The following is a 15,561-nucleotide window of genomic DNA, read 5'->3' as shown; positions in this document are numbered from 1 at the left end:
GCGGGGCTGTGGGTGGCTAGGCGCCTCTTGCACAGGCTACGTATTGCGGCGCCTCCTCGGGCTAAGTGTGGCAGAGATGGGCATGGTCCATCCTCACTAGGAGTCTGTGAACAGGTACCACCCGCAGCCCCAGTCACCGCAGTAGTTAGCACAGAGGAGGGCACTGCCACCAAGCACCACCATTGTTGCTCTCACTCCACTGGGAACACACACGCCCTGCTGCTGCCCCTGCCACATGCTCTGCATGCCACCTGAACCTGCCTGAGGGGCATCGCCACTTCCCAGGGCCCTGCAGCTAGGAGCAGCCTGAGCCACCTTCCCAGAGGTCCTTGCCACTGTCAAGGGCCCAGCAACCAGGCACTGGCTGCTAGCCCTGCCCCTTGCCTCCATCTCCCTGAAAGCACGCACAGCACCATATGAAGGGGATACAGCCTGCACACACTGAGGAAAGAGACAGCAAGCATCCAAGACCTCATGCCACGAGTTCCCATCATGGTGCAGTGGAAATAAATATGACTAGGAACCATGAGGTTGTGGGTTCAATCCCTGGCACTGCTGTGTTGTAGGTCACAGACGTGGCTCAGATCTGGCACTGTGGCTGTGGCATAGGCCAGCAGGTGTAGCTCTGATTAGACCCCTAGCCTGGGAACCTCCATATACCATGAGTGTGGCCCTCAAAAGCAGAAAACAAAACCTCATGCCAAAAATAAATCGTAAGCCCTCACAAAATACCCAGGGGCACTCATAAAATTGCCCTCCAAGACTACAGTAGTTTTTTTTCCCCTAAACTCACACAATAAGAAAAATAAAAGCAAAATGAAGAAGCTCAGGAACCATTCCCGGTTAAAAGAACAAGATAATTCCCCTGCAGGAGCAAACAATGAAACAGACCTCTGTAGCCCAACAGACACTGAGTTAAAAAAAGGACACAGTGAAAATAGTGAAGGAATTAAGAGTGAATATGAATAGTAATACACATTACTTTAGAAAGGAACCAGAAAACATGAGGAGTCAGGAAAAATTAGAAAATTCACTTGTAGAGACGCAAGCTGAAGTTAAAAGCACTGAAGATGAAGAGCAGAATGAATCATGCAGAGGAATGAATTAGTGACTTGGAAGATAGAGTAATGAAAATCACTCAATCAGGACAGCAGACCGAAAACCAATGAAAAAAAGCATGCAAGCAGTATGAGAGATCCATGGGATTATATAAAGCTGGCCAATTTACACATAAAGGGATTCCAGAAAGAGAAGAAAAAGGAGGATTGAAAATACATGTGAGAAAATTATGGCTGAAAACTTTCCAAATCTAAAGGAAGCAGATATCAAGATACAGGAAGCACAGAGGGCCCCAAACAAGTTGAACCCAAACAGGCCCACACCAAGACATATTATATTAAAAATGGCAAAAGCTAAAATGAGGATTCTAAAGGCAGCAAGAGAAAAAGCATTAATTATAAGGGAACCCCATAAGGCCATCAGCTGATTTCTCTACACAAACACTACAGGCCAGAAGCAAGTGGCAAGATATATTCAGAGTTCTAAAAGGGAAAAGTTTGAAGCCTAGAATATTCTACCCAGCAAGAATATCATTTAAAATAGGGAAAATAAAGAATTTTTCCAACAAACAAAAACTAAAGGAGTACAGCAATACTAAATCCATTCTAAAAGAAATACTGAAAGGGCTCTAAGAGGAACTCTTATTTGGAGAGTAATCACTTAAGTAAGCCAGTATACATATCTTTAAAAAAAAAAAAAAACTGTAAAAGCAACAATGAACACAAGGAACAGTGAAAGGGTAAACATGAAGATGTTAAAAAAGGACATCAAAATCGTAAAATGTGGGGAAGGAAAGTAAGAAAATCTAGACTCTAATGTGTCTGAGCCTGTGTGACTATCACGCTACAGCAAGCAGATGTAGGAAAGGGTTAGCATTTGAAGAACAGGGAAACCACAAATCAAAACCAAACAATAAATTCGCATATACTATAAAGAGGAGGACACAAGCATAAAATGAAATCATCCAACCAAAAAAAGAAAGGAACAATGAGAAACAGAATCAACTAGAAAACAAGGTTTAAAATGGCAACAAGGGGGTTCCTGTCGTGGCTCAGTGGTTAACAGATCTGACTAGGAACCATGAGGTTGCAGGTTCGATCCCTGGCCTCAATCAGTGGGTTAAAGATCTGGCGTTGCCCTGAGCTGTGGTGTAGGTCACAGATGTGGCTCGGATCCTACATTGCTGTGGCTGTGGTGTAGGCCAGCGGCTACAGCTCCAATTTGACCCCTAGCCTGGGAACCTCTATATGCCACGGTGCAGCCCTAGAAAAGACCAAAAAAAAAAAAAAAAAAGTCAACAAATAACACATTTATCAATTCTTACCTTAAATGTCAGTGGACTGAATTCTCCAATCAAAAGGCTTAGAATGAGATACTGGAGTAGGGGAAAAAAAAAGACAAGACCCTACAACAATGCTGCCTACAAGAGATTACCTCAGGACAAAGGACACATATGAATTGAAAGGGGATGGAAAAAGATATTTCATGTGAGTGGAAAAGACAGGAAAGCAGGAGTTTCATACTCATCAGACAAAACAGACTTTAAAATGAAGGTCTCAAAGAAGGACACTATTTAATGGTCAAAGGATCCATAAGAAGAGGATATTACAAATGTCAGTATAAATGCCCCTAATATAAGTGCACTGAGATACCTACCTCAAATACTAACAGACATAAAAGGAAAAATTGATGGGAATACAATAATACTGGGAGACTAACACCCCACTACATATCAATGGACAGATCCTCTAGACAGAAAATCAGTAAAGCAACAGAGATCCTAAATGAAACAATAGAAAAGTTAGACTTCATTGACCTTTTCAGGACATTACATCCAAAAAAATCAGGATATATGTTCTTTTCAAAGGCACATGGAACATTCTCAAGGATACTGGGATACTGGGGCACAAAACTCACCTTAACAAATTGAAGAGTATGGAAATTATTTCAGGTGTCTTCTGTGACCACCATGGCATGAAACTAGAAATCAACCACAGGAAAAGAAATGAGAAAAAAACTGACTACATGGAGACTAAAAAAATGTGCTCTAAAAAAACCGGTCAGCGAGATCAAAAGGGAAATTTAAAATTTTTTTAGTTTAAAAATTTTAAAATACCTCTAATCCGACTAAGAACAGGTTTCAGGTTCAATCCCTGGCCTTGCTCAGTGGGTTGCCGTGAGCTGTGGTGTAGGTTGCAGACACGGCTCGGATCTGGCGTTGCTCTGGCTGTGGCGGAGGCCAGTGGCTACAGCTCCTATTCGACCCTTAGCCTGGGAATCTCCATATGCCGTGAAAGAGGCTCAAGAAATGGCAAAAAGACAAAAAAACAACAAACAAAACAAGGCAAATGATAATTAAAACACAACCATTCAAAATCTATGGGATGCCATAAAGGCAGTGATTAGAGGGAAGTTCATAGCAATACAGGCCTTCCTCAAAAAAGAAGAAAAATCTCAACTTGAGAACTTAACCCACCACCTAAAAGAATTAAAAAAGAACAAACAAAATCTAAAGTCAGCAAAAGGAAGGAAATCATAAAGATCAAGAGGAAATCAATAAACTAGAGATTCAAAAAACAGAAAAAAAATCAATAAAACCAAGAGCTGGTTCTTTGAAAGGGTAAAAAAAAAAAATCGACAAACCTCTGGCCAGACTCATCAAAAAGAGGAGAGAAAGAACTCAAATAAGCACAGTAATAAATGAAAAAAGAGAAACCTCATTGGATACTGCAGAAATACAAAAACTCACAAGAGATACTATAAACAATTATACACCACAAATTTGGCAACCTAGATAAAAGGACAACTTTCTGGAGACATACAGCCTGCCAAAACTGAATCAAGAAGTAAATTAATTGAACAGACCAATCACTAGAAATTGAGTATGTAAAAAACACTCTTACAAACAAAAATCCAGGGCCAGATAGCTTCGTAGGCCAATTCTAACAAACATACAAAGAAAATACCCATCCTTCTTAAACTTTTCCAAAAGGTTGAAGAAATACTCCTAAAGACATTCTACAAAGCCACCATCACCCTAATACCAATATTCCTTAAAAAGAAAACTATAGGCCAATATCTTTGATGAATATAGATGCAAAAATTCTCAAAAAATTTTAGCCAACCACATCCAACAACATATAAAAAAAGATCATACACCACAGCCAAATGGGATTCACCCCAAGTGCACAAGAATGGTTCAACATACACAAATCAATCAACATCATACACCACATTAACAAAAGAAAAGTCAAAAAACCACATGATCATCTCAATGGATGCAGAAAAAGCATTTGACAAAATCCAGCATCCAGTCATGATAAAAACTCTTACGAAAGTGGGTATAGGGGGAACATACCTTAACATAATAAAAGCCATTCATGACAAACCCACAGCCAATATAAACTCAACAGAGAAAAGCTGAAAGCCTTCCCATTAAACCTGGAACGAGACAAGGATGCCCACTCTCAACGCTTTTATTCAACATGGTATTGGAAGTCCTGTCCACAGCAATCAGACAAAAGAAGTAAAAGGTATCCAAATTGGAAGAGGTAAAATTGTCACTCTGTGCAGATGACATGACACTATATAGAACACTCTGTAAGGACTCAACACAAAAACTACTGGATCTGATCAATGAATTCAGCAAAGTAGCAGGATACGAGATGAACATTCAGAAATCAGTTGTATTTCTGTATACTAACAATGTAATATTAGAAAAGGAATATAAAAATACCTTTTAAAAAACTTAAATACCTAGGAATAAACCTGACTAAGGAAGTGAAATGCTTATATCGCTGAGAACTATAAAACATTAATCAAGGAAATTAAAGAGGATTCAAAGAAGTGGAAAGATAGTCCATGCTCCTGGATTGGAAAAATTATCATTAAAATGGCCATTCTACCCAAAGCAATCTAGAGAGTCAATGCAATCCCTATTAAATTACCCATGGCATTTTCCACAGAACTAGAACAAACAATCCAAAAGTTTATATGGAACTATCAAAGACCCAGAGTTGCCAAAGCAATCCTGAGAAACAAACACCAAGCAGGAAGCATAACTCTTCCAGACTTCAGACAATATTACAAAGCTACAGTAAGAACATAAACAGACATACAGACCAATGGAACAGAATAGAGAACCCAGAAATAAACCCAGATACCTGTAGTCAATTAATCTTTGACAAAGGAGGCAAGAATATTAAAGAGGAAAAAGTCTTTTCAGCAAGTGGTGCTGGGAAACCTGGACGCTGCATGTAAATCAGTGAAACTAGAACACATCCTCGCACCATGCACAAAAATAAACTCAAAATGGCTTAAAGACTTAAACGTAAGACAAGAGACCATCAAACTCCTAGAACATAAGCAAGACATTCTCTGACATCAACCATACAAATATTTTCCTAGGTCAGTCTAGCTCCCAAGGCAATAGAAATAAAAACAAAAATAAACCAATAGGACCTAATCAAACTTGCAAGCTTTTACACAATAAAGGAAACCATTAAAAAAAAAAAAGACAGTGTACATAATGGGAGAAAATAGTTTCAAACAATGCAACTGGCAAGGGCCCAATCTCCAAAATACACAAACAACTCGTACAACTCAACAGCAAAAAAAAAAAAAAAAAAACAAAACAAAAAAAAAAAAAAACAACCCAATTGAAACATGGGCAGAAAACCTGAATAGACATTTCCCCAAAGAAGACACGCAGATGCCCAACAGGCACATGAAAAAATGCTCAGCCTCAGTAATTATTAGAGAAATGCAAATCAAAACTACAGTGAGGTACCACTTTACACTGACCAGAATGGCCATCATTAGTCTACAAATGACAAGTGCTGGAGAGGGCGTAGAGAGAAGGGAACCTTCCTACACTGTTGGAGGGAATGTAATTTGGTATGAGCGCTATGGAAAACAGTATGGAGGTACCTCAGAGAAAACTAAACATAGAACTACCATATGACCCAGCAGTCCCGCTCCTGGACAAATAGCTGGACAAAACTTCCATTGAAAAAGATACATGTCCCCCCCCCCCATGTTCATTGCAACTCTATTCACAATAGCCAAGACATGGAAACAACCCAAATGTCCATCGACAAATGAATGGATTAAGAAGATGTGATATATATACATAATGGAATACTACTTAGGCATAAAAAAATAACGCTATTTGCAGCAACGTGGATGGAACTAGAGACTCTCAAGTGAAGTAAGTCAGAAAGAAAGACAAATACCATATGATATCACTTATATCTGGAATCTAATATATCACACAGATGAACCTTTCCACAGAAAAGAAACATGGACATGGAGAACAGACCCGTGGTTGCCGAGGGGGAGGGACTGGGAGTTTGGGGTTAGTAGATGCAAGCTATTACATTTGGAGAGGATAGGCAATGAGACCCTGCTGTATAGCATGGGAAACTATATCTAATCACTTGTGATGGAACATGATGGAGGATAATGTGAGAAAAAGAATGTCTATGTATGTATGACTGGGTCACTTTGCTGTACACAGAAATTGACAGATCATTGTGAATCAACTATACTAAAAAATTTAAAAAATAATAAAGTTTTATCAGACATATTACGCATTTTTTTTTATGGCCACACCTGCGGCATATGGAGGTTCCCTGATCAAGGATTGAATCGGAGCTGCAGATGCAACCTACGCTGCAGCTGTGGCAACAAACTATCCTTTAACCCACTGCGTTGGGCCAGGGATTGAACCCACCCCTCCATAGCTACCTGAGCTGCTGCAGTCAGATTCTTAACCCACTGGACCACAGTGGGGACACCAAACATACTATGCATTTGAATCATGTTTTTGCACCAGCTACCAAAGTGTGACCTCTGAAAGCTAAATACTATGTATAGTAGCACAGATCCAGGAAATTTGGCTGGATGGAGGAGAGCATGGGCTAAATGAACTTAATATTAAGATAGATTATTTATATTACTATTAAAAACTATAGATATTAATATTAAAAAACTATTTCCATATCAGTGACTGCAACATTGTAGACTGTTTATCTGAAAAAAAAATTTTTTTAACACAACCTGTATGGAAATGTCACATGGACTTTTTCTTAAGTGTCACTTTCTTTTCATTTTTTATAATGATTTTTATTTTTTCCATTATAGCTGGTTTATAGTGTTCTGTCAATTTTCTACTGTCACTTTCTTTTTAACTAACAATTTAAATGGAAGAGATTTTCAATATGCAGTGTCACAGCAACTCTATGTAAGAGCTGATGGCAGTGGTAACAGGCCCCAGGTGGCTGTAGATATTAAATGGCTCTCCTTTGTGGGCTGGGGAAATAGAAAGCTTCATGAGAACATGGTTTTATTCAAAACTACTTTTGAAATTGTACTCAACTGTATTTTCTTCTTCACACACACAAATGCATGCTGATTATTTAGTTTAGGTTGACTTTCAGCAAGTGCATAGTGGTTTTATACAGCGTACAGCTGTGGGAACTGAACTCTTGACAGCTTTTCAGCTCTTGTGTTTCTGGAATTGGACTGGCACGGCTTTGTCTTTGTATAAGAGGTAAACGTTTCTTTTGAGAATTTCTAAAGAAACGAGCATTGATAGGACAAAAAATCCCCCCCTCTCCCCCCCAAATACTGAAGGCAGGCTAAGGGATTCCTCTTGGGACTTGAAGGAAGTGGGAGCCCAGCAGCGGGCAGTTGTGCTCAGAGCTGTGGCCCCACATGTTGGTTCAAATGGAGTCTTAGCGCTTTAGAGCTGAGTATGTACTTTTAGTCCTGACCCTTGTTGATACTATCTTTAAAAAAAAAAAAAGTCAACTCAGCTATTTTGTCAGGATAGGAAGGATATGGCAGAACACAAATCAAGCCAGAATCCCAGGTCCTAGTACTTTTAAAAGTAGGGCACTGTTCCACTTTAACTATATTTTCAAAAAATTATATCCTTCAATAAGTCATGGGGAGGACGCGTCCAGCATGGTGACTTTAGTTACTACTGTTGTGCATTTGAAAGTTGCTGAGTGATTAGATCTTAAAAGTTCTCAGCACAAGAAAAAATGTTGTGACTGTATGTGATGACAGATGGTAAGCTGGACTTTTGTGTCATCGCACAACATATACAAATGTCACAGTCCTACACCTGAACTAATCTAATGTTGTATGTCACTTATACCTTGATTTTAATAAAGATTCCAAAAAAAATTCTTTCCAAGTAAGCAAGTAATGCAGAATAATTTGAATGCTAATTCCACAGCATAATATATAAATACTAATCCAATGTGGATAAGGTGAAAGAAACAACTTCTCAGGGGAATTCATGCATTTGTCTTATTCTTACCCTATTTTTAATTTTAATCAGAAGCTTAAAAACGGTCCTATTACAAACAAGAATTCTTACTGGAAAGTTCACTACCAACAAAAGCAGGCATTGGTTTAGACTATGTGTCACATTATAGATAGGACCTTATTAAAGCATCCTTTTCTTTTTCTCTTCAACATGTACACATCCAACAGACATACCGAAAAAAGCCAATGAAGAAAGATACGGACGTGCCGCCTGCAGGGAAAGAAGTTAAGAATGGTTTTTCCAAAGTCTACTTCACTGCGACTAATGGAGCCATAAACAAGAAAGCACAATAAAGGTGGAACACCAGACAAAGCATATATAATAGCCTAACAGACTCGCTTGTTTTAAAGCAAAGACTGAATTGAAAGTGATATATGTTTTAGCACAAACTAATTTCTTTTGAGTTTATAAATCATTTGTACCTGGAATGTATTAATATATTGCTATTAGGTTAATCTGTTAACTGAAAGCTTCCATCAGCATCGAGGTGACACAACTGGTGCAGTCTCTCTCCCACCCAGACCCCACCCCAGCCCTAACCCCTCCCCAAAAACCGTCCTTATAGCGCCTTATGCGTATACAAAGCCAGGACACCTGGAGCACTGTTTTTCACAGCAAGTCTGCAAATAAGTTAGAGTTTAGTTCAGATTAAAATGTTTAAAACAAAATGTTGGATTATCTTCTAAATACAGGGTATGCTCTGATCTGTATATTAAGCAATAATTGTCAGTACATAATCAGTCTATTCCTTTAGGAATCAACCCCAGAAAATACTAAAGTGGGATCATAAATGGAAACCTTTCCTCTGAAGGCTGTCTCTCTGGCATCTCACATTCCCACAACTGCTCACTGCTCCTCGTTCTCAATTTAGGGATATTGTAATAAAGCTTTTTTTTTTTTTTTTCCAACTTTGAAGAAAAACCTGCCAAACCCTCCTAGCTCAAGCCTTCGGGTAGGAGCAGCTCCTTGGTTTTCATTTGGTTTCCTTAATTACTCATAATTTAGTTCTTCTCCCAGTTAAGGTGCCTGAGGTTAGGATACAGACAGACACGATGCTCAGTTTTAACAGCAGGGTCTGCATTTGGCTGCCCGTTTCCTTTCTGAGCAAGGACTCTGTCCACGTGGCCCTTTTTCTTAGAATGACGTGCCACCAGACTCTTTATAAGCCAGAAATAACAGCACAGTGGGGCAAAATCTTCATTGAATTCATCAATGATTTGTTAGGAGCCTCCTTGTGAATTTTATCCCCAAACACCTGCAATTGCTCGCTGCAGGTCATTTTTGGAAAAAAAGGAAGAAAAAGGACTTCAGGAAGGTTCAGACACTCAGCCACGGCTGGGAATGGGCCACAGTAAAAGGTGCCAGTTTGGCCAATGGCACATCCGTCCTGGGGTCACAGGAGCTCTGCTGAGAAGCAGCTGGAGGCAGCAGAGCCTGCCTCCTTCCTCTCCGAGGTGGACTGTCTTTACTTTTAAATTGTACCGGGAATGGAAAGGGGACCTTCTCTGAAGATTCGGTGAATATCTGTACCCTAAAAATAATTCACCAACTTGGACACTTCGTCTTCTTTGCTCCCTTAGTTTAGGAAGTTTTTAGATCATAACGTTGACAGCAGATGCCTAAGTGCCAGAAAGGCGTTTTCACCATCGCCCCCACCCCTTACAGTCTGTTTGGAAACAATTTTTGTCCTTTGGGGCCATTCCTTTTTTCTAAGCTTTAGTCTTAAAATTTCTTTTTAAACAGGAAAACAAAGCCACACTGACTCTTGTCCTGACGTGTACACTGACACTGACCATATACTAACTTTTCCGACTGCTCTTTCTGTAAACGCCCCTCCGGATGCCGGCCACTCTTTGACAGGTGACTGACCCTGGGCCAGTGCTCCAGGCATCGTGGCTGTGAGTCCTTCTCTGCCCGTGGATCCATTCCTGCTGAACAGACACCTTGTCTGAGGCCAACCTCACTCTTGGATCTTTCGGAATCGTTTTCTACAGCTGACTTGCTCTAGGTGCTTAATCCCTGCCCAGTCCCAAGTACCGTCCTCTCCCAGAAACCTGTTCCAACAAGGGCTGGCTTTGAGCGTAACTATTACTGCGCCTCTGTGACAAAACCCACGTCAGACTGGGAGCAGCTGTTCAGCTTTCTGTCTCAAATGGGAGCTAGAATCTCTTAGCAGAGTGCACTCAGCGCAGGGGAAAGTGAGATGCAGAGAGAAGGCAGACATCACCGTCTCCAGCTTATTCTTCACCAGCGAGGCTCTGGCCTCACCCTTTGGAGTTATACCTGCAGTCTGGGGGGCTCCGAAGGGCTTCATATCCGCACAACAAGGAGAGAAGCATCCTTCAGCCGAGTGGTAACAGCCAGGCAGCCAGAAACCTCTCTGATCAAAGGGAAAAATTTGGGTAGTTGACACTTTGAAGCTCAGTTGAGTTAGAGGGTTGAGGATGCTTATTTTCCAGTCAGTTTTTAATTCTAGAGAAGAAATGAAACACATAGCCTTAAACCATTCAAGAGCTTGTAAAAATACACAAATACTGAAGCAGGTAAATATTTTCACCTGTTAAGTGCAACAACTTTAAACATTTACTCTTCATGTGAGTTTCCTAAAGCAAAACTGTAAAAAAAAAAAAAAAAACTGTATAATTTAAGAAGGAAAGTGTTTTTCCTCCAAATAAATTTCCTCTTACACATAGTAATGAAAACATTTAAGTGAATATTGTAAGTATATCTATTATAATTTCTAAAAACAGTAAAATGTTTACTTGATGGAATTAAATATGGAAATTTCAGCTCATCAAATTATATACTATTTAATCCTACTGGGGAGGTGGGGAGTCTTCCACATCAGAAAAGTATTTTAAGGCAAAATGCAATTTACTATGATGAGCAGACCAGCACTTTATAAGAGACCAGTCTAGTTCTTTCCAGTATTTCCATATCATTTTATATTTCTGGGGACTTCCTTATTTGAAAAATAAGGATATCACTTTTTTGGTTTTTCTTGAAAAGTACTTATGTCTTAAGAACATAGTATCATGATTGGGGCGGCCAGGGAGGCAGGAGAAGCCATTTTTCTTTGTAGATAAAAAGCATTCTGTATGATTGTTGTATAATAAATTGATTTTTACACTAAAGTATGTTGTGATTCTTTTCATTTGATTCAAAGAAGTTAAAATGTGTTCTGCATGCTATTCCAAATGACCTGTTACTCAGGAACTTTTTAATAAAGTATTATTTTAGCAATTTTAGATGTTTAATTCTTCATTTCAGTAAGCAGGGAGCTTTTATGTAACATTGTTACCTTTACATGGTATTCAGTGGTACAGTGGGATGGATGGCATCTTGAGAGCCCTCGGACACAGGTTCGATCCCTGGACCGGCACAGTAGGTTAAGGATCTGGCATTGACCGTGCCTTGGATATGATTCCTGACCTGGGAACTCCACATGCTGCAGGGATGCCTCTCCCCCCGCCCCCGCCGCCAAAAAAAAAGTAGGAAAACAAAAACAGTACATAGTATTCATATACAAAATTAAACTAGTTCAGAAAGTGGTCATTCATAAGAAAAATTTAAGACCAGTTATCTAAGCAGAGGACAGAAAGGTTATAACAAACTGCTCCCCCCGTGTAAGATAACCTGGGAGGAGCACCGGGTCCGTAGAAGAGACTAAACTAGGCACAAACAACGCGGTGTGATGAACTGAAGCCCTGGACTCTCCCTTTGCAGAGACAGGTGGACAGGAGGCCGCTGCCGCTCAGGCGTGGGCACGTGAGCGGAGACGGGCCGTGGCGAAGCCTGGGCGAGACTTTGGTCACGGGGGCAGGTCACAGACTGGCATAGTGTCAGAGTGTAGTTTTAACGTGATGTGGAAGACAAAGCGCAGAGCAAGAACAGTACCGAAAGCATAGTACCGAAAATGGGTTCGTCTGCTTGCCAAGTGGCTTCAACTTCTGGCTGGTAACACGGGGGAAGAGCCGGAGGGGAAACGTAAACTATCTGAATGGGGCTGGAGAGTGTCCTCCTAACCTGCTGGGTGGAACCAATTCATTCAGCATAATAACCTGCAAATTAAAAGCACTTATATGTGGAGTTGCCGTCATGGCTCAGTGGTTAACAAATCCAACTAGGAACCATGAGGTTGCAGGTTCAATCCCTGGCCTTGCTCAGTGGGTTAAGGATCCAGCATTGCCGTGAGCTGTGGTGTAGGTCGAAGAACTCAGCTCGGATCCTGGGTGGTGGTGGCTGTGGTGTAGGCCAGCAGCTACAGCTCCGATTTGACCCCTAGCCTGGGAACCTCCATATGCCGTGGGAGCGGCCCTAGAAAAGACAAAAAAAAAAAAAAAAAAAGCACTTTTACATGATAAATGTGCACCTAAACACACTCCTTAGATTCTCTGTATAAAGGAGAATTTGGTGTGTTTTTATTATTAAACATACTCTTTTTTACTAAAATTTATTATTTAGGCTTTCTTCAAAATCATTAAAGATTAATGAACACATTAAAGAATTCTACTCCAGGGCAGGTAAAGAAATACTCGCTCTTACGACACCTAAATACACTCATCAAAAATAACCTTTGCCGGAGTTCCCGTCGTGGCGCAGTGGTTAACGAATCCGACTAGGAACCATGAGGTTGCGGGTTCGGTCCCTGCCCTTGCTCAGTGGGTTAAACAATCCGGCGTTGCCGTGAGCTGTGGTGTAGGTTGCAGACGCGGCTCGGATCCCGCGTTGCTGTGGCTCTGGCGTAGGCTGGTGGCTGCAGCTCCGATTCAACCCCTAGCCTGGGAACCTCCATATGCCTCGGGAGCGGCCCAAGAAATAGCAACAACAACAACAAAAAAAATAAATAAATAAATAAAAATAACCTTTGCCCTTCAGTAGCAGGTGCCTTTCAGTCCTGGGGGGAAAAGCAAACGCTATCGCTCTGTAGGTCATTGTTCTGCCTCGAGGGGCTGTGCTGAGGGAACACTGGGACGACACAAAGAAATCTGCAAGTTGCACCCTCAATGACCACTTCGAAGATGCAGTCAGCACGGCTCTTAGAAGCAACCCACTGGGAGCCCATCAGAGACCAAATCCTGCTTGGCAGCTGGGGTGAGGCATGGGGCAACCCTCCTCCACCTCTCCAAGCTCTGGCACATACCTTGGCATCCGTATGCATCCCTGTCTGTGACCTCAGGGTGGAGCCCGTGGTCTTGGGTTTGCCGGTTACCACCACTCATCACCTGTTAACCTAGTAGACCCCTGAAAGCATCTGAATTTGTGGCACCTGAGCACGGAACAACAAAAACAATTCTGCAGTTTTGCCTGGATTGATGTCATACTGATTTTCTAAAAAGGATCACCAAGAGCTCCTGTTGTGGCTCAGTGGTAATGAACCCGACTAGTAACCATAAGGATGCAGGTTCGATCCCTGGCCTCACTCAGTCGGTTAAGGATCCAGTGCTGCGGTGAGCTGCGGTGTAGGTCTCAGGTGCTGCTTTGATCCTGCATTGCTGTGGTGTAGATCAGTAGCTATAGCTCTGATTCGACCCCTACCCTGGGAACCTCCATATGCCTCGGGTACAGCCCTAAACAGCAAAGAAAGATCAATATTCTGAACTGACACTTTAACTGCCCATGTATCCCAACCACTCTGACCTCTGGCCATTCGCTCTTGCTCTCGCCATTTTTCTCTCTCTCTCTCTCTTTTTTTTTTTTTTTTTTTTTTTGCTTTTTTTGCTTTTTAGGGCAGAACCTGCAGCACATGGACATTCCCAGACTAGGGGTAGAAACGGAGCCACAGCCATGCCAGATGGGAGCCACATCTTCAACCTACGCCACAGTGTGTGGCAATGCCAGATCCCTAACCCACTGAGGCCAGGGATCAAACCAGCATCCTCAAAGACGCTATGTTGGGTTCTTAACATGCTGAGCCACAACGGCAATTCCTCTCTCTCCACTTTCTTATAAAACCGGCGGGGGGTGGGGGTGCGGAATTCACCTTGGGCACCTCTAGGTTGGTTGGTATTTCTTCTTTCAGCATCCTTGGCGGAAAGCGCCAACAAGGAGGGCCAGACGCCGGCAGAGGTGGGGCAGAAGGCGGACTGGGTGTGCTCTGCGGGATGCAGCTCAGTCGGGACATCAACGACCGGCAGGTGCCTCAGGTGCGTGAAATCCCGCAGCGTGCGCGGCGCTGCCCATCCGAGGAGGAGGGATGGCCTTCAAGTCCTTGCCGTGACTGTGGACAGACTCCCCACCCTCGCCCCAAACACACATCCCTGAGAGGCCCCCAGTGTGCAGGGGCTCCGCGGTGGCGGAGCTGGGTTTAGAGATGCGTCCTCTTCCAGCTCTCTCTTCCCACCATTCCTTAGGCTCCTGGGAGAGGTCTCAGCTACAGCAGCTTTGGGACACCCTGTATTAGTCAGGATCCTCCAGAGAAAGAGAACCAATAGTATTGATATAGACACATGCCGATATGCAAATTACATAATTTATATACAGCGACAGAGGGACACAGATTTATTCTCCGCCATCAGCTCACGAAATTGTGGGAGCTGGCAATCTGACAGCCTGGGGCAGTCTGACAGCTGGTGACTCAGGCAGCGTTTCTGTGGTGCCGTCTTGAAAGAGAACTGCTTCTTCCAGGACCTCAGTGTTTGCTCTTAAGACCTTCAACTGACTCGGTGAGGCCCACCCGCTTTATGGAAGGGAATCTGTTTACTCAGCATCTACTGATTTAAATGTTAATTGGGTCTAAAAAGGAAGTTAAATAAATGCTCTTCTACTTTACAAAGCTTAAGCAAATACTAAGATATGGTTCATTAAAAAATTCTAATAAAAATGACAAATTGGGGTTGTAAAGATTGCTTTAAGCAGATTAAACTATTTCAGCTAAATTACATAACTTATGGACTTACATAAGGTATAAACTGGCTTTTGGTCTAAAGTCTTTAATGGTACTTATCCAATCATGAGCAGAGTTACTTTGCAGGTGGTCTTAATGCATGTACGTTTTCTTTTTCTAAAATAAATTCACTTGACCGTATATGCATCTTCGTGTGCTCAGATTTGAGTAGAGCATTTAGTAATTAGCAAAGATTCCTGTCTCTCCTGTTAAAGCTTGTCATTTTGTGAAAGTGCTAGAAAAACTAGAACATCTGCAAACCAAGTGAAATAATAAC

General features: G+C 41.7%; 1 protein-coding gene across 1 annotated transcript in view; it reads left to right on the top strand.

Moving 5' to 3' along the window:
* ELOVL2 (ELOVL fatty acid elongase 2) overlaps window positions 1-11,532 on the top strand; it is a 78,833-nt gene extending 67,301 nt beyond the window's left edge. The window contains exon 9 of the mRNA XM_021100179.2: window positions 8,566-11,532. Within this exon, the coding sequence (XP_020955838.2) occupies window positions 8,566-8,691 (126 nt within the window). The 3' untranslated portion in view covers window positions 8,692-11,532. The remainder of the gene's footprint in view (window positions 1-8,565) is intronic.
* Window positions 11,533-15,561: the final 4,029 nt, after the last annotated feature.

This window comes from Sus scrofa, chromosome 7 (assembly GCF_054392235.1).
Source record: "Sus scrofa isolate SSC_HxYL_T2T_F1_AM1 chromosome 7, Sscrofa_HxYL_maternal_Yorkshire_Landrace_v2.0, whole genome shotgun sequence".
In the NCBI taxonomy this organism is placed as follows: domain Eukaryota; kingdom Metazoa; phylum Chordata; class Mammalia; order Artiodactyla; family Suidae; genus Sus; species Sus scrofa.
This window is presented reverse-complemented; position numbering and strand designations above follow the sequence as displayed.